The 19,825-nt window shown below is 42.4% G+C and overlaps 2 protein-coding genes across 3 annotated transcripts; both read left to right on the top strand.

The window, feature by feature from the left end:
* The first annotated feature begins 1,027 nt into the window (after positions 1–1,027).
* Positions 1,028–4,185, top strand: si:dkey-73n8.3 (retinol dehydrogenase 11). The gene is made up of 7 exons (XM_014157161.3): positions 1,028–1,151; positions 1,619–1,734; positions 2,533–2,688; positions 2,790–2,894; positions 3,043–3,252; positions 3,431–3,623; positions 3,732–4,185. The coding sequence occupies exons 1-7, from the start codon at positions 1,138–1,140 to the stop codon at positions 3,832–3,834; spliced, it is 897 nt and encodes a 298-aa protein (XP_014012636.1). The 5' UTR covers positions 1,028–1,137; the 3' UTR covers positions 3,835–4,185.
* An 875-nt stretch (positions 4,186–5,060) lies between these two features.
* Positions 5,061–17,943, top strand: zgc:112332 (retinol dehydrogenase 12). 2 transcript variants are annotated; one of them, XM_014157157.3, is made up of 7 exons: positions 5,061–5,180; positions 10,081–10,196; positions 12,391–12,546; positions 12,640–12,744; positions 14,994–15,203; positions 15,686–15,878; positions 15,994–17,943. In XM_014157157.3, the coding sequence occupies exons 1-7, from the start codon at positions 5,167–5,169 to the stop codon at positions 16,094–16,096; spliced, it is 897 nt and encodes a 298-aa protein (XP_014012632.1). In that variant the 5' UTR covers positions 5,061–5,166; the 3' UTR covers positions 16,097–17,943. The 2 variants fall into 2 exon arrangements, with proteins under 2 accessions (XP_014012632.1, XP_045558027.1); XM_045702071.2 differs by lacking the exon at positions 5,061–5,180 and having other exon boundaries at positions 9,960–10,196.
* The last annotated feature ends 1,882 nt before the right edge of the window (positions 17,944–19,825 follow it).

Here is a 19,825-nt window from a genome sequence, read left to right as displayed (position 1 = left end):
CCATAATGACTGTGAAAACAGAGCTAATTACACATGTGGCCGGGCTTCAGTTTCTGTCACTGTCCCAATGCAGACAGACTGACAGTCTTTCATTATCACACAAGATGGCTGGCAGTATAGGGCCAACGTAGCATTGGCCACGTTTAGCTTGCGTAGCATCTAGGATAGGGCTATTTTCTCTAAAACCACATGAGAAGGGCTGGAGATGCTGATTTAGGGCCTGGTTTGGGTGTTTGCGTGTGTGCCCTTAAGAACCAGAGGCCCACCAGGAGAGGAGGGTATTTTCTGTTGTCTGTGAAAACAGGAAGTTATGACTAGCCTGCACATGGTTTACATCAAATACCATCAGCTCAGCTGCTTCTAGAGAACATAAGAATAGAGAATGTGTAGATTTAGAGGGTAATGTATTGGAGAACATTGGCACTAAACTATGTTGCCACCTAGTGAAGGATGTATTACATGTATTGAACACAAACAAATACACACTGCATTTCCTATAGTGTTCTGGCTTGCTGCTGGTGACACAGGGAAACACGTTTTCACCTGGAAACTACCAGAAACTTCTCAGTCAGAAATGCTGAAACTGGAATATCTTCACCTGCTGTTTAGACAGGCTTGAATTACACCTGAGGTGAAACAGAACCTGTATGGAAGTGTGAGACTCCATTCTTATGTAGGGACCTGAGATTTTACTAACCATACATGTGACATTAGGTTTTCACAGTCCAGTCACATGGTGGCCCACTAATAGGAGGAGGCTCCGGCTGGATATCTCTCTTGACTAACTCCTTCCACGTCTCTACTTATCACAGAATACTGTTACTATTCAGATACACATTTTGTAAGAAAGAGTTTCTCTAAGACACAGTAATGAATTAGATACAACTCTCCCCTGATGAAAGAATGGTTTATCTGGGGCCTATCAATAGTCCATGAACAATTTGGAGACATCACACACACACACACACACACACACACACATATATATACGCTTGCATGCACACACACACAAGAGTCTCGACACACAGCGTCCTCTAGCACATCCGTTTCTGTGAGTGGACGGAAAGACAGACTGGTTGAAGAGGGGATTTCTGAAGTCTCCCCAGAGGATATCAGTTTTCTATCAGAAACACAGAGATGGAAAAGATCCGGTAAGACCAATCCCTATGATTCTACTGTAAATAGATGTAAGACCAATCCCTATGATTCTACTGTAAATAGATGTAAGACCAATCCCTATGATTCTACTGTAAATAGATGTAAGACCAATCCCTATGATTCTACTGTAAATAGATGTAAGACCAATCCCTATGATTCTACTGTAAATAGATGTAAGACCAATCCCTATGATTCTACTGTAAATAGATGTAAGACCAATCCCTATGATTCTACTGTAAATAGATGTAAGACCAATCCCTATGATTCTACTGTAAATAGATGTAAGACCAATCCCTATGGTTCTACTGTAAATAGATGTAAGACCATCAAAGAGAAAATAACTGCGATTCAACATTTATGCTGTTAATATTAACGTAATGAATTGTGTCGTCCCAGTCAATATCAACAACAAATGTCAAACAGCTTATTTGTTTATCATATTGGCTCTCTCTTTTTCAAGGTCCCTGATCACTAAGCGCTGGTCGTCTGATGTTCGTCTGGATGGGAAGACTGCGATCGTGACGGGAGCTAACACTGGCATTGGCAAGGAGACTGCCATGGACCTGGCCAAGAGAGGTAGACCACACAATCTTAAATTCTCTTCCTCTATATTCTATTGCTTCTCTTGTCTCCCTTATAGTCAATATAGCCCCCTGCATATATTGTTATTTTTTTACTGCTCCTCTTTAATGACTTGTTACTTTTATCTCTTATTCTTATCCGTATTTTTTAAACTGCACTGTCGGTTAGGGGCTCATAAGTAAGCATTTCACTGTAAGGTCTGTTGTATTCGGCGCATGTGACTAATAAAATCCGATTTGATATATGCGCCCCCATGGAAATCGAATTAGCATAATACAAACATCCCCATAAAAATCAGTCTGTTTAAGCTAGACGCATGGGCTGCATCTCAGTACACCACATCCTCCGAAGTCGGCCTTCCGTATCTGCGGTGAAAGGTGGCAGAGCTACAGCTCTGTTTGTCAGACCAGGAGACATACCGAAAATTGGTCTTCTCACAGAAACGTCTGTAGCTTCCAAACTCTTATGACTCTTCAATGGAAAGTTGAGACTCTGGCTAACACCGTTTTGCTCTGCGACCCCCACAATCGTCACGGGACTGAAGTCGGCCCGACCGATTTGCCAACCTCTGTTTGTACACACTAATATGACCTCTCTATGGAAAGGTGACTTTCGGGGTATATTATTAATGTTAGAGGTAGGAACCAGTGGGGGTGCATTGCAGTGTATCCTGGGAGTTTCACAGGCTACTGAAGTGTCAGAAATGTGCTAGACATCATGGACAGTATGGCTGTTTGATACTTTTTGAAAGTGTGAAGATAATTCATTAAAAAAGGGGTTCTCTTTCTCTAGGTGCACGCGTCATCCTGGCCTGCAGGGACATGGAGAAGGCGGAGCTTGCGGTCAGTGACATCGTCAGGGAAATGGGAGGGGCCAAGGTGGAAGCCAGGAAGCTTGACCTCGCTGACACCAAGTCCATCTGTGAATTTGCTGAAAACATCTACAACAGTGGGTTAAAACACACACAACACCATATACTGTAAAACCTATAAAACACCATACTGTCAGGGCTCCGATGCAGAGGTGTTCTGACTCTTTTTGTCCCCCAGCGGAGAAGGTGCTTCACTTCCTGATCAACAATGCAGGTGTGGCCACCTGTCCTTACAGCACCACTGTAGATGGATACGAGATGCAGCTTGGAGTCAACCACCTGGGTACGAGACAGAACGGCTGGTTTATTAACAAGACTGCAAGCAACACTTTTTTCCACACAAAGAATTCTCTTTCTCTCCATTATCATTGATTGATTGCCATTGATTGAAACCTATCCTTATTAACCATTTCCTGTTTCCTTTTTTCCAGGTCACTTCTTTCTGACTTTCCTCCTATTGGATCTGCTGAAGCACTCCGCCCCCTCCCGTGTCATCACTGTGTCGTCATCGGCCCACGCCATGGGCAGGATCCACTTCGAGGACCTGAACAGTGAGAAGCAATACCACCCTGTCAAGGCCTACGTCCAGAGCAAACTGGCTAATATACTGTTCACTAGAGAGCTGGCCAAGAGGACCGCGGGTGGGTATGGGTGTGTGTGTTTCCATGCATGTAGCATCCTGTAGAGAATGGATCTAAGCGTACACCAGTGTGAGTGTCTCGTGTCTTAACCACCATCACTCTGTGGTTGAAACAGAGCAGAGGCCCTGACTACTTGGACAATGTGTGTGTGTGTGTGTGTGTGTGTGTGTATTAACAGTTCTAGGTGTGACAGCCTATGCAGTGCACCCGGGGGTAGTGAACACTGATCTGATGCGTCACATAAAGCGCCCCCTACAGCTCATATTTAAGAAGTTCAGCTACTTCCTCAAGACGCCAGCAGAAGGAGCCTACACCACTCTGTACTGCATCCTGACCCCTGATTCTGAACTCACCTCTGGGGGGTACTATAGGTCAGTGACCTTTCACCTCTCATCCCTGTCCCTGAACACTAATGTGTACTGTACTTGATTACCCATGAAATAAGGGTGTAAAATAAAATGATTCTTTCTCTCTCTCAGTGGGTGTGCACAGGCAGTGTGTGCCAGGGCTGGTAGTGATGAAGGCACCGCTCTCAAACTCTGGGCTGTTAGCTGTCATCTACTGGGCATCTGCTGGAGATGAACAGACACCCAATATTAATGCTATCTTTACACCAAATTGCTTCTTTCTGTCACGTCAAATACTGAGAAAATATTGCTATCATAAGTCCTTCTATGTCAAATGATAAATGTGAAGAGGCAGACAGACAGGTGATGCATGATGTTGCTGATGGTGAGCGTAGGTGGAAGTGGTACAGATAGGTTATAGAATGTTTACAGTTAGTGTTGCAGTCAGTAAACTATCTGAGACTGACTGGTCAAGGAAAGCTATATGTCAAATATTCAGTTTAACTAAATCATGTAATTCTCTTCTGTTTTTACACCTTTGATTCCTGTGCTTTCTGGAGAAAGTAAAATGCTATCAAATGCTGAACCAACATTCTGCCTTTTCTTGTTGGGAGTAATTTAGGCCTTTTGACTATTATTTAGACCAGCAATAGCTTTCTCTGCTTGATCTATTAGAACACGACTAAAAAGGTGACAAGCATCTCTATAATTGGCCTGTGGGGACATCTAGTGGTCAAAGCTTCAAACCACAAGACGACGTCTTAAAATGAGCGCTCGATCTGCACGTTGACATCGCGTAACAGCAGTAGACGATGACGACGATGTAGCCAACTTTTTTTTTCTTCCAGGAAATTCAATTTATATTATTCTAACTAGGAAATATTTGTAAATGTTTGTTCTCTGACTGGCAAGGTCAGGGCGAAACGTGTAGTAATGTCAACTGCCATAATCAGCCAATTCGTTTGGTGTCATTCTATATACTAGGGAAAAGGAACAAACATTGTGGGCTAGGCCTTTACAAAACCCGAATTGGCTACCGGTAGGTTATCAGAATTGTTAAACTGAACGTATCCGATCAATGAACTAATCACATAAAAGGCAATAACTTCACTGAATCGATGTCGAGCGCCACATTTTCCAAATCGTCCGGTGCGCACTGACCTACATCTCACTCCACTCCTGGGGAAATTGGTCAAAAGAGGACCCCTGAGCAGTCATTAGTTCGAGACAGTAATTCAATATAGTCGTGCTGAGCATATTGTAAGATCTCACAACAACTGGAGAATAAGTTAAAATGTCAAACGCTATTTTATTAATTCATTAATTTAACCACTGTTCAAACAAACAACCATAACCAGTTCTCGATTAACCACTACTATATTATGGTAATAAAATAAATATTTTCGCAGCACAAAGACGGGCTGGAACGCACCCATAGTGTGACAGATGCCGGGTGGGCGGGCTGCAACGCTGAGGAATGTATTCATTGATACATCCTAGAGTTGAGAGGAAACTTGTATAGACGAACTTGGGGTGTTGAGGAGAAAGATTGGTCACTGGGAAAGGAATGCATTCAATCAGGTAGGTCAATGACTATTTATATTCGGGAAAACAAAGATGCTATGGTGGCAGTCATTTTCTCTTTCAGTGTACAGAACTATTTTTCTTCAAATAAGAACTGTTATTACTGTTGTAATTATGAAACATTGAACAAATTGTTACCACTTTAGGATATTGACATTAAATTGCTATTAGACTAGTCCAGGGCTCTCCAACCCTGTTAATGGAGCGCTACCGTCCTGTAGGTTCTCACTCCAACCCTGTTAATGGAGCGCTACCGTCCTGTAGGTTCTCACTCCAACCCTGTTAATGGAGCGCTACCGTCCTGTAGGTTCTCACTCCAACCCTGTTAATGGAGCGCTACCGTCCTGTAGGTTCTCACTCCAACCCTGTTAATGGAGCGCTACCGTCCTGTAGGTTCTCACTCCAACAGGGTTGGAGACCTCTGGGCTAGTTTATCATGTTACAGTTTCTCAATCGCTTTGGCTCATTTTTTTTTTTTTTTTAAACAGTCTTAACGTTCTCTAAACTAAGTGCAACTGTCACAACTGTTTTATCACAACTATTGCATGTCTGCAAAATGTAGTAACTCACGCAAAACATTTCATTCATACTTCAAAACCTAATTGTGTCAGTAAATTGGCCAATGCCACCAAACTGAAAAGTTCTGTTTGTTTGTTATATACAAATTTCAGTTTTGTCCTTCTTTGTTGACACTGACTGCACTATACAAGAATGTCCTTTTGTATAGCTGAATGCAATTGTGTATCAGACTGAGCTTTTTTAATACCAATTTCAACAGTAGGTAAAATGTCAATACAGTAGTACACAGAAAGGATATGCACATTTATTTTTGTAGCAATATGTTACATGTAAACAGAAAATTGACATTTGCATGTCCATTTTGACATATTTCTTACATATATAGTGAACAGAATTTGAACAGAATTTGCCACAAAATGACATCCATGCCAAACCCCCCGCGACAATGAAAACTTGCGGTAGTTCTGTAAAAAAAAAAATACATCCTCACAGTACGTAACACTACAAAAGGCCCCCTCCTCTTGGTGGACATCCTGTCGCTCTTGTTGGTCTGGCCAGAGATTTTCGTCAACATCACATCTGATGGTTTTCCTTGCGATGCACGGGGGGAATCGTCTTGCGTGGCGCAACAATCCCCTGCAATGATCGCCTGTGATGTCCTCACAAGCAGCATTCATGGCATCTAACAGAGACATCTGATATTGTACCCGATAGTCATATACTTTCCACCTTCATGCTGAAAAAAACGATCGGATTCAGGAATGGGGAGTATGGTGGAAGAAAAGCCATTGATATCCTTTCATGCGCAGCAAACCATTCCCTAACACTGTTGGTTTGGGGGAAGCTGACATTATCCCACACAATTACATCATTTGGCAAATCTGGCCTAACTAAACCTCTTTGATGTTCTGGTATTAGGTCTCTGTAGAGTGTATTTAGGAAGGACAGGAGAAGTTGGGTGTTATAGGGCCCAATGTGTGGAATATGTGTACTCACACCATTATCAGAAATGGCAGCACACATTGGAATATTGCCCCCACATTGGCCTGGTGTGCCAAATGTGGCTCTGCATCCAATGAGATTGTGGCCACATCTCCTGCCTTTGGCCAGATTGAACCCAGCCTCTCCACAAAAACGAGAATGTGGGTCATTTCGTGTCCTTCCAGCTCCATTATTCTCTGTATAGTAACACAGAAACAAAATATAAAGTTAGTTTTACATAGCCTACTCTAGAATCAGACAGTTTAGTAAAGTGGAAATGTTTTCTTATGGGCATCTACCACTTCAAGAAGTATGTACAGGCATCATTGAAGTACAGAGTACCACGTGCACACCAATGGTTTACCTGGACATACTGGTACCACAGCTCCTACCTGGACATACTGGTACCACAGCTCCTACCTGGACATACTGGTACTGCAGCTCCTACCTGGACATACTGGTACCGCAGCTCCTACCTGGACATACTGGTACCGCAGCTCTTACCTGGACATACTGGTACCACCACTCCTACCTGGACATACTGGTACCTCAGCTCCTACCTGGACATACTGGTACCACAGCTCCTACCTGGACATACTGGTACCGCAGCTCCTACCTGGACATACTGGTACCACCACTCCTACCTGGACATACTGGTACCACAGCTCCTACCTGGACATACTGGTACCACAGCTCCTACCTGGACATACTGGTACCACAGCTCCTATCTGGACATACTGGTACCACCACTCCTACCTGGACATACTGGTACCACAGCTCCTACCTGGACATACTGGTACCACAGCTCCTACGTGGACATACTGGTACCACAGCTCCTACCTGGACATATTGGTACCACAGCTCCTACCTGGACATACTGGTACCACCACTCCTAACTGGACATACTGGTACCGCAGCTCCTACCTGGACATACTGGTACCACAGCTCCTACCTGGACATACTGGTACCACAGCTCCTACCTGGACATATTGGTACCACAGCTCCTACCTGGACATACTGGTACCACCATTCCTACCTGGACATACTGGTACCACCACTCCTACCTGGACATACTGGTACCACAGCTCCTACCTGGACATACTGGTACCACAGCTCCTACCTGGACATACTGGTACCACCACTCCTACCTGGACATACTGGTACCACCACTCCTACCTGGACATACTGGTACCACCACTCCTACCTGGACATACTGGTACCACCACTCCTACCTGGACATACTGGTACCACCACTCCTACCTGGACATACTGGTACCACAGCTCCTAACTGGACATACTGGTACCACCACTCCTACCTGGACATACTGGTACCACCACTCCTACCTGGACATACTGGTACCACAGCTCCTACCTGGACATACTGGTACCACCAGCTCCTACCTGGACATACTGGTACCACAGCTCCTTCACTCTGGCACTATTCCTCTCAAATGGCACCTTGTAGAGTTATTTCATAGGTATTTGTTGTTGTTTTAAAAAAAAATCTGTCTATAGCGGAAATGCTGACAATTGATATTTGCAAAGATAGTCATCATTTATGATTGCACTTTGGATCTCTTAGCCTGATGGAATTGTTGGCTATGACCATTTTGCACATTTTTTGTTCTTGCTGATGGCTGAATACTGCTGCTCTGCCACCAGCATGAGGTCGTTGTGCAGTCCAATATATGACATGCAGAATTCACAAATAGATCATGTTACAGATAGTATATTGTATCCAATTCGGGCTGTACTACTGTATATTCCTCATATCTTACAGTACATTGTGATTTTCAGACTTGCATTTACTTTTACAATAGTTGCTGTGTTGTGAATTAAATGCTGTAGCAAAAGTAAAGAACAAGTACATATTTACCTGTTTTCCCTACGGAATGTTTGCACAATTGATGATACTGTGGACCTGTTTACATTAGGCTGTACTCTCCGACCAGCCTCTTCCATTGTCAGACCGTGGTTTATGACACTGTGGACCTGTTTACATTAGGCTGTACTCTCCGACCAGCCTCTTCCATTGTCAGACCGTGGTTTATGACATGGCCCACAATTGTGGCTCTGATTTGATCAGGGACTCTTATTCTTTGCCTTCTACCTCTTCCTCTATTATGTCTTCCCCCTAACACCACCACCACACATTCTTACACTTCTTCTTATCTCTCTTCCACGAGCTTGTAGCTGCTGTTCAGGGTAGTGATGTTCCTCCATGTTCTTAAATGGTAGTGATTGTGCTGTGGGCAAGCTCCATATATATGCTTCCAAACTTGATTGGTTTATTGGTAAGATTGTCACCTGGCAGGTCATTTGCCAATTTAGCAGACATCACAAACATTCCATGTCATAGATATTTATGGCATATAGATGTGTCTGACTGATTTTGATCATTGAATGGATCATTTTGCATGAAATGGCTCACACGATGAAAGAATGTTGTGAAGAGTGAACAATTTCACTGAGAATCAACTCATCAGTTTTGATCAGCCATGTGCACGTAGTTATTGTGCAAATTGTAGACAATTATGTTTACTTTTTTGCACACAAGTGCCAAAACACGTGCAATTTGCTTAAATTAATAAGAGCATCAAATCTGGTGTGAACAAGAAACTAATTGTTCAGAGATTTGAATTTATTGTTTTGAAATAAAGAATTCTCATTCGAGAATTGAGCCAAAGCGATTGAGAAAAACTGTAAAGTAAATTAAAACAAAAACATATTTCTACTGCATAACACATTTTATTATTGGTTTTTACTAAAACAATCTATTATTTATCCAGGTTTGGTAGCCGATTTACTGAATTAATATTTAATCTAGTCGTATGCTCCATAGAAGATCATAACCTTTTTCACTTATCTACAGTTAATCATAAGCCAAATGATTAACATTTCATAATTTGGTTCAGCTCATTAGCTAGTATTCTTACTGGTAGCTAGTTATTTAGCTGTCTTGCTGACATCTAAGTTAAGTTGACATTCTGATTATCTGCTCTGTGCGTGTGTGCGTGTGTGTGTGTGTGTGTCAGAGGAGGTTGGTGGAACCTTAATTGGGGAGGACGGGCTTGTGGTAAGGACTGGAGCGGAATCTGTGGAATGGTATCAAATACATCAAACACGTCTTCCATTTGTTCCGTTCCGGACATTATTATGAGCCGCCCTCCCCTCAACAGCCTCCACTGGTGTGTGTGTAATATGTGTATTGTATGTTGTTGTTATGTTGTAATATTACTACATTTCCTGTCTCTGTAATAAGCTGTCTTACCACATCCTCAAAACGATTTCAACTGTGTTTGTTCAACTGTGTTCAACTGTGTTGATTGACTATGTTGAATGACTGTGTTGTTTGTGTATTTGACTCTCTCTTGCTGTGTGTTTCTGACTCTGTCAGGAACTTCTTCTGTGGCCGCTGGTCATGTGACGTGCGTCTGGACGGTCAGACTGTCATCATCACAGGAGCTAACACTGGAATCGGCAAAGAGACAGCCAGGGACCTGGCCAAGAGAGGTAGAGAACACACATACACTCGCACAGTTTGTGTTGCTGTCCTTGTGGGAACCAAAGAATTGATTCCCATCCAAAATCCTATTTTTCCTAATCCCTAACCCTAACCTTGAGCCTAAACTTAACCCCAAACCCTATATCTAACCCTAAACCTAACCCATAGCCTAAAATAGCATTTTTGTTTTTGTGAGGACCGGCAAAATGTCCCGCCTTGCACGAATTGTCCTTGTTTTACTATCCTTGTGAGGACTTCTGGTACCCAAGGATAGTTAAACAAAAACACACACAAGTCGAAGTCTACACCCTTCGCCAGGGATTGGTACTACTCCTAGTAGGAGTGGGAACTATGGACAGGATTCTTCAATTAAGTATTTGTTGTCCTTCAACGAGAGACAACTAGTTTTCATTCAAATGCTTTCACTTGAGAAATTCTGCACCAAACAGCTTAGTTAGATGTAAAATTGTGCGACTAAGACCTCCTTGGCAAAAACTTCCAAATTAATGACAGATTTCTTGATTTATCTTAGATTAATTCTGACTATTTTGAGGAAGGCTATGTTGTTACTATGCTGTCTCGAGGGACAAAACATTTTTTTTTCTAAACCGAGTGTGTGGGCGCCTTTTAGCCTAATGATATTCTCAGTAGCAGTCATTAAAGATCCAGGAGAGGTGGAGACAGAGAGGGCATTGTCAGAATAGACCGCTAAACATCCGTCCTATGCATGCGATGGAACGCGCACACACGCACGCACACACGTACACATGCATGCACACACACGCACACACACATGCACACACACACGCATGCACATACACAGAGTGAGATGAAAGCTGGTTCTACGTACGTGGTCTGATTTGTTCCGTTGGCTGCACTTGAAAAGCTCTGTGTGGCACCAACTTCCTCTTACAAAACACAACAGTGTGTTTGTGTGTGAGTGCGAATGTGTGTGCGTATTGCAAGCATCGGGGGTTTGTTAGAAGACGTTATCAGAACGACGTTTCACTCATTCACAACTGAGGTTAGAGCTGGGAATGGAAGATTCATAACCGTCTGTCATTTTATTTCCTAAAGTAGTGTGTTATATGAGGAAATATTGATCATACTTTACGATGTCAAGTAGGCTAGAGGAAATAGATGAAAGAGAGTGGTTATATTGAAATATCAATATAATTGTATTACTAATACAATTCGTTTTTATTTTCTAGACAGGCTGGGCCAAGACAAAGCCTTGCGTGCATCACATTCTATTTCTTGCCTTACTGGAAAACAGTCTTTAACTTAAAGATCTGAAACTAGAATCCTCAAGTTACCTTGCTCTGTCCGTCAACTCACTTTCATGTACTTTAAAATGTATATTTTAATTTAACTCAATAAAATTGCTGTGATGGTAAAATAAAATCGAATAACTAAATGTGTTAATTATGTACTATAAACAACAGCTAGATAATAAAAAAAAGTTTGCAATGTCCAATGCAGAACACACTCTCACACACACACACACGCACTACTTATCCATGTGGAACAAATAAACGGCGTCAGCATGAAATCACCCTGGATCATCACTATGTGTGCGATTGGCTCAACTCAAACTTCCCTCTTAATTGTTTGTTTATCGTTTGTGTTTTAATTATGATTGGTTGCTCTGCCAGGAAATTTGGGAAACAATTTTGATTCCCACATCGGAGCGGAGAGAGGGGAACAAAGGCACTTTGATAGCTTCCAGACGGAGCGCTCCCATGGAATAATGACGGTCTTCTATTCCATAATTACTGGGCCACCACAGCTATTGTGTGTGTGTGTGTGTGTGTGTGTGTGTGTGTGTGTGTGTGTGTGTGTGTGTGTGTGTGTGTGTGTGTGTGTCCTCATAGGCCCTCTCAGCAGGGCTGGGCTCATTAAAATAGGATGAGCAGTCCATTGTTTGCCAAGTGAAGATGAGAAACACAGTTTATACTGTTGCCTGTTTCTTTACTGACAAACACTGTGAAATGAACAGTTGAATATTCTGTAAACTGAGATATTAAGCTTGTGTTTTTAGAGATTTCTATGATATTTAGTTAAACTGTTGAGAACGATCCATCCTATGATGTTCAGGGATTTGAAACACAAATGAACATCTTTCACATTTGTCCTCCCGTGTGCTAGTAACCTTATGACCTACCTCTGTGTAACCTCTGACCTCTTTGAACCCCCTCTCAGGTGCTCGCATCATCATGGCGTGTAGAGACATGGAGAAGGCGGAGGGTGCCAGGAAAGAGATCTCAGAAGATTGTGGAAATGAAAACATTGTCGTTCACAAACTGGATCTGTCTGACATCAAGTCTATCAGAGAGTTCGCTGAGCTGGTTAATAAGGGTAGATAACCTTCAGGGTATAGGAATGGATGGATAGATAGATAGGTGGAAGGAGGGAAAGCTTTTGCAGTGACAGTTTTTCTGGTGTTTGCAGAGGAGAAGCAAGTCAATATCCTGATCAACAACGCTGGCATCATGATGTGTCCCTACTCTAAGACCAAGGACGGCTTCGAGATGCAGTTTGGAGTCAACCACCTGGGTAAGATAAATAAATCAACTTCTATTCATGTAGCCCCTTTCATAATGCATTTGCCATAAAATGCTGAGGTGTAACCAAAGCTTAAACCCTTCCCCAAAGTAAGTCAAGCCGATAGTGGAACGGGACAATTCCCTGGGCCATAGACGATTCAAGGTTCCACTAGTTATTGAGATATATACAGCTGAAGTTGGAAGTTTACATACACTTAGGTTGGAGTCATTAAAACTCATTTTTAAACCACTCCACAATTTTTTGTAAAGAACTATAGTTTTGGCAAGTCGGTTAGGACATCTACTGTGTGCATGACACAAGTAATTTTTCCAACAATTGTTTACAGACAGATTATTTCACTTATAATTCACTGTATCACAATTCCAGAGTGTCAGAAGTTTACATACACTAAATTGACTGTGCCTTTAAACAGCTTAGAAAATTCCAGAAAATGATGTCAGGGTTTTACAAGCTTCTGATAGGCTAATTGACATAAATTGAGTCAATTGGAGGTGTACCTGTGGATGTATTTCAAGGCCTACCTTCAAACTCAGTGCCTCTTTGCTTGACATCATGCGAAAATCTAAAGAAATCAGCCAAGACCACAGAAAAAAAATTGTAGACCTCCACAAGTCTGGTTCATCCTTGGGAGCAATTTCCAAATGCCTGAAGGTACCACGTTCATCTGTACAAACAACAGTACACAAGTATAAACACCATTGGACCACGCAGCCGTCATACCGCTCAGGAAGGAGACGCGTTCTGTCTCCTAGAGATGAACGTACTTTGGTGTGAAAAGGGCAAATCAATCCCAGAACAACAGCAAAGGACCTTGTGAAGATGCTGGAGGAAACAGTTACAAAAGTATCTATATCCACAGTAAAACGAGTCCTATATCGACATAACCTGAAAGGCCGCTTAGCAAGGAAGAAGCCACTGCTCCAAACCGCCATAAAAAAAGCCAGACTACGGTTTGCAACTGCACATGGGGACAAGTTGTGGGGGTGCTTTGCTGCAGGAGGGACTGGTACACTTCACAAAATATATGGCATCATGATGAACAAAAATTATGTGGATATATTGAAGCAACATTTCAAGACATCAGTCAGGAAGTTAAAGCTTGGTCGCAAATGGGTCTTCCAAATGGACAATGACCCCAAGCATACTTCCAAAGTTGTGGAAAAATGCCTTAAGGACAACAAAGTCAAGGTATTGGAGTGTCCATCACAAAGCCCTGACCTCAATCCTATAGAACATTTGTGGGCAGAACTGAAAAAGTGTGTGCGAGCAAGGAGGCATATAAACCTGACTCAGTTACACCAGCTCTGTCAGGAGGAATGGGCCAAAATTCACCCAATTTATTGTGGGAAGCTTGTGGAAGGCTACCTGAAACATTTGACCCAAGTTAAACAATTTAAAGGCAATGCTACCAAATACTAATTGAGTGTATGCAAACTTCTGACCCACTGGGAATGTGATGAAAGAAATAAAAGCAGAAATAAATAATTCTCTCTACTATTATTCTGACATTTCACATTCTTAAAATAAAGTGGTGATCCTAACTGACCTAAGACAGAGAACTTTTACTAGGATTAAATGTCTGGAATTGTGAAAAACAGAGTTTAAATGTATTTGGCTAAGGTGTATGTAAACATCCGACTTCAACTGTGTATACTAGGCCAACTCGGTGCGTCTGCGTTATCAGATTAGCTAGATTAAATCAGTGCAGGCATGTTCTTAAGCAGGCTAAGATGGTCAATCAGCATATTAGCCCCTATTTCCTTCCTAAATGTAGAACTAATTAGCGGCTGGCTTACGTGGATGTAGTAATTGCTCTCTGTCTTAACCTTAGCTCCGGCAGTAAGGCTATTAGCCAGTCACGGATTAGGGCGGAAATTCAATCTGATTTGGAAAGAAGTGAGTCTGACTTTTGCTGAAGTACAGTTTCTTTTAAAACGGTTAGAATTCTCGCCATACTTCCTGGGTCCGTAAAGATACACACACTGTTGAACTATTCATACTGAAGAGAACATAATTTAAGGACAGTTCATTACCAGTTTTACAGATAACATAAACATTCTTATGCGCACACACACACACACACACACACACACACACACACACACACACACACACACACACACACACACACACGCACACACACACAAACACTCTGACAACATGCACATTTGCCAGAAATAACACACACAGCTCATTGACCCTTCCCTGACCTGTCCCTAACCCCTGACTTCCTGTAGGTCACTTCCTGTTGACCTACCTGTTGGTGGACCTGATCAAGCGCTCGGCGCCAGCCCGCATCGTTAACGTGTCGTCAGTGGCTCACACCTGGACCAGCATGAGACTGGATGACATCAACAGTGAGAAGAGCTACGACCAGGTCAAGGCCTATGGACAGAGCAAACTGGCCAATGTCCTCTGCACACGTTCACTGGCCAAACGACTGCAGGGTAAGAGCTGCCCTCGACAGCCATTCCCGAACTGGTCTAGAACTGAATGTTTCTTTCAGAGAATGGGAGTTGACTCAAAAGATTTCTTCTTCTTCTTCACAATCTCCACAAGATGTTTTATGTAGTCACCTCTGTGTGTGTGTTTGTGTGTATTAATAACAGGATACTGTACTGTCTCAAACATATACATCGTCCTGTTAAGATCCTCAAATAGACCATGTCATGTTTCCGCTCCAAAGCACCCTCCGGGAACTCTGAAAAGGACTTTGTTCATTTAGGCCACTGCATGTTAGTTTCTCGAACTTTAAGACTCTCTCAAACCTTCTGTTAGCCATTCAGAATTAGATGATCTATGGATAATCCTGTCTACCTACAAACCTAAGATTGATCAAATATCTGACCCTGTAACTGGCTAGAAGCAACTTGTTCCTACTAGTCATCATGGCATGACTGAGCGTCCAGCTTGTGTATGTTGTGTGCAGGCACCGGTGTGAGTGTGTTCTCCCTCCACCCGGGCGTGGTCCAGTCAGAACTATGGAGACACCTGAACAGTCGTGTCCAGGTAGCGGTCAAGGTGTTCCGGCCGTTCACTAAGTCCTCAGTCGAGGGAGCTCAGACCTCCATATACTGTGCTGTGGAGCCAGGACTGGAGAAGGAGAGTGGAGGATACTACAGGTACACGCATACTGATTGATTTTGTGAAAGGGTAACTTACAGTGGTACACAGCGTTAATCAGGTAAGTTATTGTATATCCGCTCATTGACACTCATTGTGTTTATGTGTGAACAGCGACTGTGCGCCTGCAAGGTGCTCCAGAACAGCTTCTGATGACGACTTGGCCCAGAAACTGTGGGAACTGAGCTGCAAGATGCTGGCCATCACCTGGGAGTGAACACAAGATACTAGGTTGCATCTCAAAGGCCCCCTAGTCCTCATGTAGTGCACTGAATACATTGTGGATATAGTGCACGACGGGGCTTTGGCCAGATTTTTTTACAGTTATTATATTCTCACTATGTAGATTGCAATATGTAAAGAGCATTACTACTACAGTTGAAGTCAGAAGTTTACATACACTTAGGTTGGAGTCATTAAAACTCATTTTTAAACCACTCCAAAAATGTCTTGTTAACAAACTATAGTTTTGGCAAGTCGGTTAGGACATCTACTTTGTGCATGACACAAGTAATTTTTCCAGCAGTTGTTTACAGACAGATTATTTCACTGTATCACAATTCCAGTGGGTCAGAAGTTTACATTCACTAAGTTGACTGTGCCTTTAAACAGCTTGGAAAATTCCAGAAAGTGTCATGGCTATACAAGCTTCTGATAGGCTAATTGACATCATTTGAGTCAATTGGAGGTGTACCTGTGGATGTATTTCAAGGCCTATCTTCAAACTCAGTGCCTCTTTGCTTGACATCATAGGAAAATCAAAAGAAATCAGCCAAGACCTCAGAAAAAATGTGTAGACCTCCACAAGTCTGGTTCATCCTTGGGAGCAATTTCCAAATGCCTGAAGGTACCACGTTCATCTGTACAAACAATAGTACGCAAGTATAAACACCATGGGACCACGCATCTGTCATACCGCTCAGGAAGGAGACGCGTTCTGTCTCCTAGAGATGAACGTACTTTGGTTCAAATCAATCCCAGAACAACAGCAAAGGACCTTGTGAAGATGCTTGAGGAAACGGGTACAAAAGTATCTATATCCACAGTAAAACGAGTCCTATATCGACATAACCTGAAAGGCCTCTCAGCAAGGAAGAAGCCACTGCTCCAAAACCGTCATAAGAAAGCCAGACTACGGTTTGCAAACTGCACAAGGAGACAAAGATCGTAGATTTTGGAGAAATGTCCTCTGGTCTGATGAAACAAAAATGGAACTGTTTGGCCATAATGACCATCATTATGTTTGGAGGAAAAAGGGGCAGGCTTGCAAGCTGAAGAACACAATTCCAACCATGAAGCACGGTGGTGGTGGCAGCATCATGTTGTGGGGGTGCTTTGCTGCAGGAGGCACTGGTGCACTTCACAAAATAAATGCATCATGAGGAATGAAAATTATGTGGATATATTGAAGCAACATTTCAAGACATCAGTCATGAAGTTAAAGCTTGGTCGCAAATGGGTCTTCCAAATGGACAATGACCCCAAGCATACTTCCAAAGTTGTGGCAAAATGCCTTAAGGACAACAGTCAAGGTATTGGAGTGGCCATCACAAAGCCCTGACCTCGATCCTATAGGACATTTGTGGGCAGAACTGAAAAAGTGTGTGCGAGCAAGGAGGCTTACAAACCTGACTAAGTGACACCAGCTCTGTCAAGAGGAATGGGCCAGAATTCACCCAATTTACTGTGGGAAGCTTGTGGAAGGCTATCTGAAACGTTTGACCCAAGTTAAACAATCTAAAGGCAATGCTACCAAATACTAATTGAGTGTATGTAAACTTCTGACCCACTGGGAATGTGATGAAAGAAATAAAAGCTGAGAGAAATAATTATCTTCTATTATTCTGACATTTCACATTCTTAAAATAAATTGGTGATCCTAACTGACCTAAGACAGGGATTTTTTACTAGGATTAAATGTCATGAATTGTGAAAAACTGAGTTTAAATGTATTTGGCTAAGGTGTATGTAAACATCCGAGTGTGTGTGTTACTGTAGTTGTATATGAGTAAACAGACGGAAAAAATAGATTTGTTGAGGACTGAATAAAGACAATGGTTGTGACTCATGTCTCAAATTCTGTTCCCCATATAGTGGCCACGTGTCACGCCATAGAGATCCTTATTATTCTCTATGTTTGGTTAGGTCAGGGTGTGACTCGGGTGGGAAAATCTATGTTTTCTGTTTTGGGGCCAGTGTTGTTCCCAATCAGAGGCAGCTGTCTATCGTTGTCTCTGATTGGGAATCATACTTAGGCAGCCTGTTTTCCACCTGTGTTTGTGGGAGGTTGTTTTCTGTTAAGTAAAGTATCATGAACACTTACCACGCTGCACCTTGGTCCACTTCTCCTTCTAACGACGGGCGTTACACCACGTTTTGGCCCGAGCCCGGTGTAGACGGATTTGTCCTGTTTCAAAACTCTGAAAATACATCCTTTCTGTTTCTCCATTTTCAGACATTAAGGCTGCATTTACAATTACTAGCAAAAGAGCTGATCTGATTTGACAAAATACCATTTAGTGGAAAAAAATTATCAGAATTGAGCTGTCTGTATCAATGCAGCCTAAGGGCTCAAGATCAGCGTTACAGTGCGATTCACCTTTTAAAGGCAATTTTTCCGCATTCACAGAGACTGCATTCACAGTAAACGCTGCATAAGCATGTCGGCTCAATCAGAAATTACCTTTAAATTTCAACTGCGCTACGGATTGAATTGAGCCCTTAGGCTGTGTTTACACAGGCAGCCCAATTCTTTTATTTTGCCCAGTTAGTGGCAAAAGAGCTGATCTGATTGGTCAAAAGACCAATTAGTGAGTAAAAGATCAGAATTGGCCTGCCTGTGTATATGCAGCCTATGTTATATGGTATTGGATTTAATTTTGTAGTACATATTATTAAAGGTATTGTATAAATATGTTGTAGCCTATGGCATTTTATTAGAGGGCATTGTATTATTACAGTAAAAGTATAATAATCTGTTAGAATTATTTGTAACAATGTGATGTACATTTTTGTAATAGCTGAATGCACTCTTGCATTTTGGAAATAGTTATTTTCCTATCTTCTATGGCTGCTTTTAGACAGGCAGCTCAATTCTGATATTTTTTTTAAACGAATTGGTCTTTTGCCCAATCAAATCAGCTCGGAAAAAGATCTGATGTGACTGGTCAAAAGACCAATTAGTGGAAAAGATATCCTAATTGGGCTGCCTGTGTGAACGCAGCCTATTTCAGAGGGGTGGTGTTCTTGCATGAGATCTGCATGCTGAACACTGTCCAAGTTGTACACACTTATTTCTACGAATGGCGTGTAACAGGATAATATTTGTTCTACGAAGCAACTGGAATGACAAACCATATTCAACCACTTAGAAAAGTTGTTTATAGAGAGTGACAGTTGAATTGTAGGCCTACCACATATCAGGCAGGATTAGGCCTGGCTATACGTATGGTGGAATTTGCCTTTGTACACCCGGGCTTGAGTGTTTAACCTTAGCCCGGGATATTAATGAGTGAGTTTGTGGACTGCTCACACACATACTCACACACAGGTATGTACACACACACACACACACACACACACACACACACACACACACACATTTATTTGATCTTATCTCTCAATGTTCATCTCAAAGTGCACCAGATCGATGCATTTCGCTGTTCAAATTAAAATGTTCTTCTTCCGGCGAGAATCCCTACAGACCCACCCAACTAGGGTCCCCCTCTAGCTTTGGGCTAAGGCCCCAATGTCCTCAAATCTTAGAATCACCCCTGAAGGTACTAGACTACTCATTGATCTCACTTACAGAAATCTACAACAGAGTACACCCACCTCTCACCTGGCTTGGCAAAAGCCTGTGCTACCTTTACTATAGTAGTAGGCTGATGGGCGTAACACAACAACAGCTCAACGTCCCGGTCAAACTGATGAGCTGCACTCAGAA

Source organism: Salmo salar, chromosome 19 (assembly GCF_965601325.2).
Source record: "Salmo salar chromosome 19, fSalSal1, whole genome shotgun sequence".
Classification (NCBI taxonomy): domain Eukaryota; kingdom Metazoa; phylum Chordata; class Actinopteri; order Salmoniformes; family Salmonidae; genus Salmo; species Salmo salar.
This window is presented reverse-complemented; position numbering and strand designations above follow the sequence as displayed.

Bases quoted from the DNA above. Each gene is read 5' to 3' on its own strand.
- si:dkey-73n8.3 (XM_014157161.3), top strand. The intron at 3,253-3,430 runs GTGGGTATGGGT...GTGTATTAACAG, and splicing joins GCTGGCCAAGAGGACCGCGG to TTCTAGGTGTGACAGCCTAT. The intron at 3,624-3,731 runs GTCAGTGACCTT...TCTCTCTCTCAG, and splicing joins ACCTCTGGGGGGTACTATAG to TGGGTGTGCACAGGCAGTGT.
- zgc:112332 (XM_045702071.2), top strand. From the start codon at position 10,016: ATGTTGAATGACTGTGTTGTTTGTGTATTTGACTCTCTCTTGCTGTGT. The intron at 10,197-12,390 runs GTAGAGAACACA...ACCCCCTCTCAG, and splicing joins CAGGGACCTGGCCAAGAGAG to GTGCTCGCATCATCATGGCG. The intron at 15,879-15,993 runs GTACACGCATAC...ATGTGTGAACAG, and splicing joins GAGAGTGGAGGATACTACAG to CGACTGTGCGCCTGCAAGGT.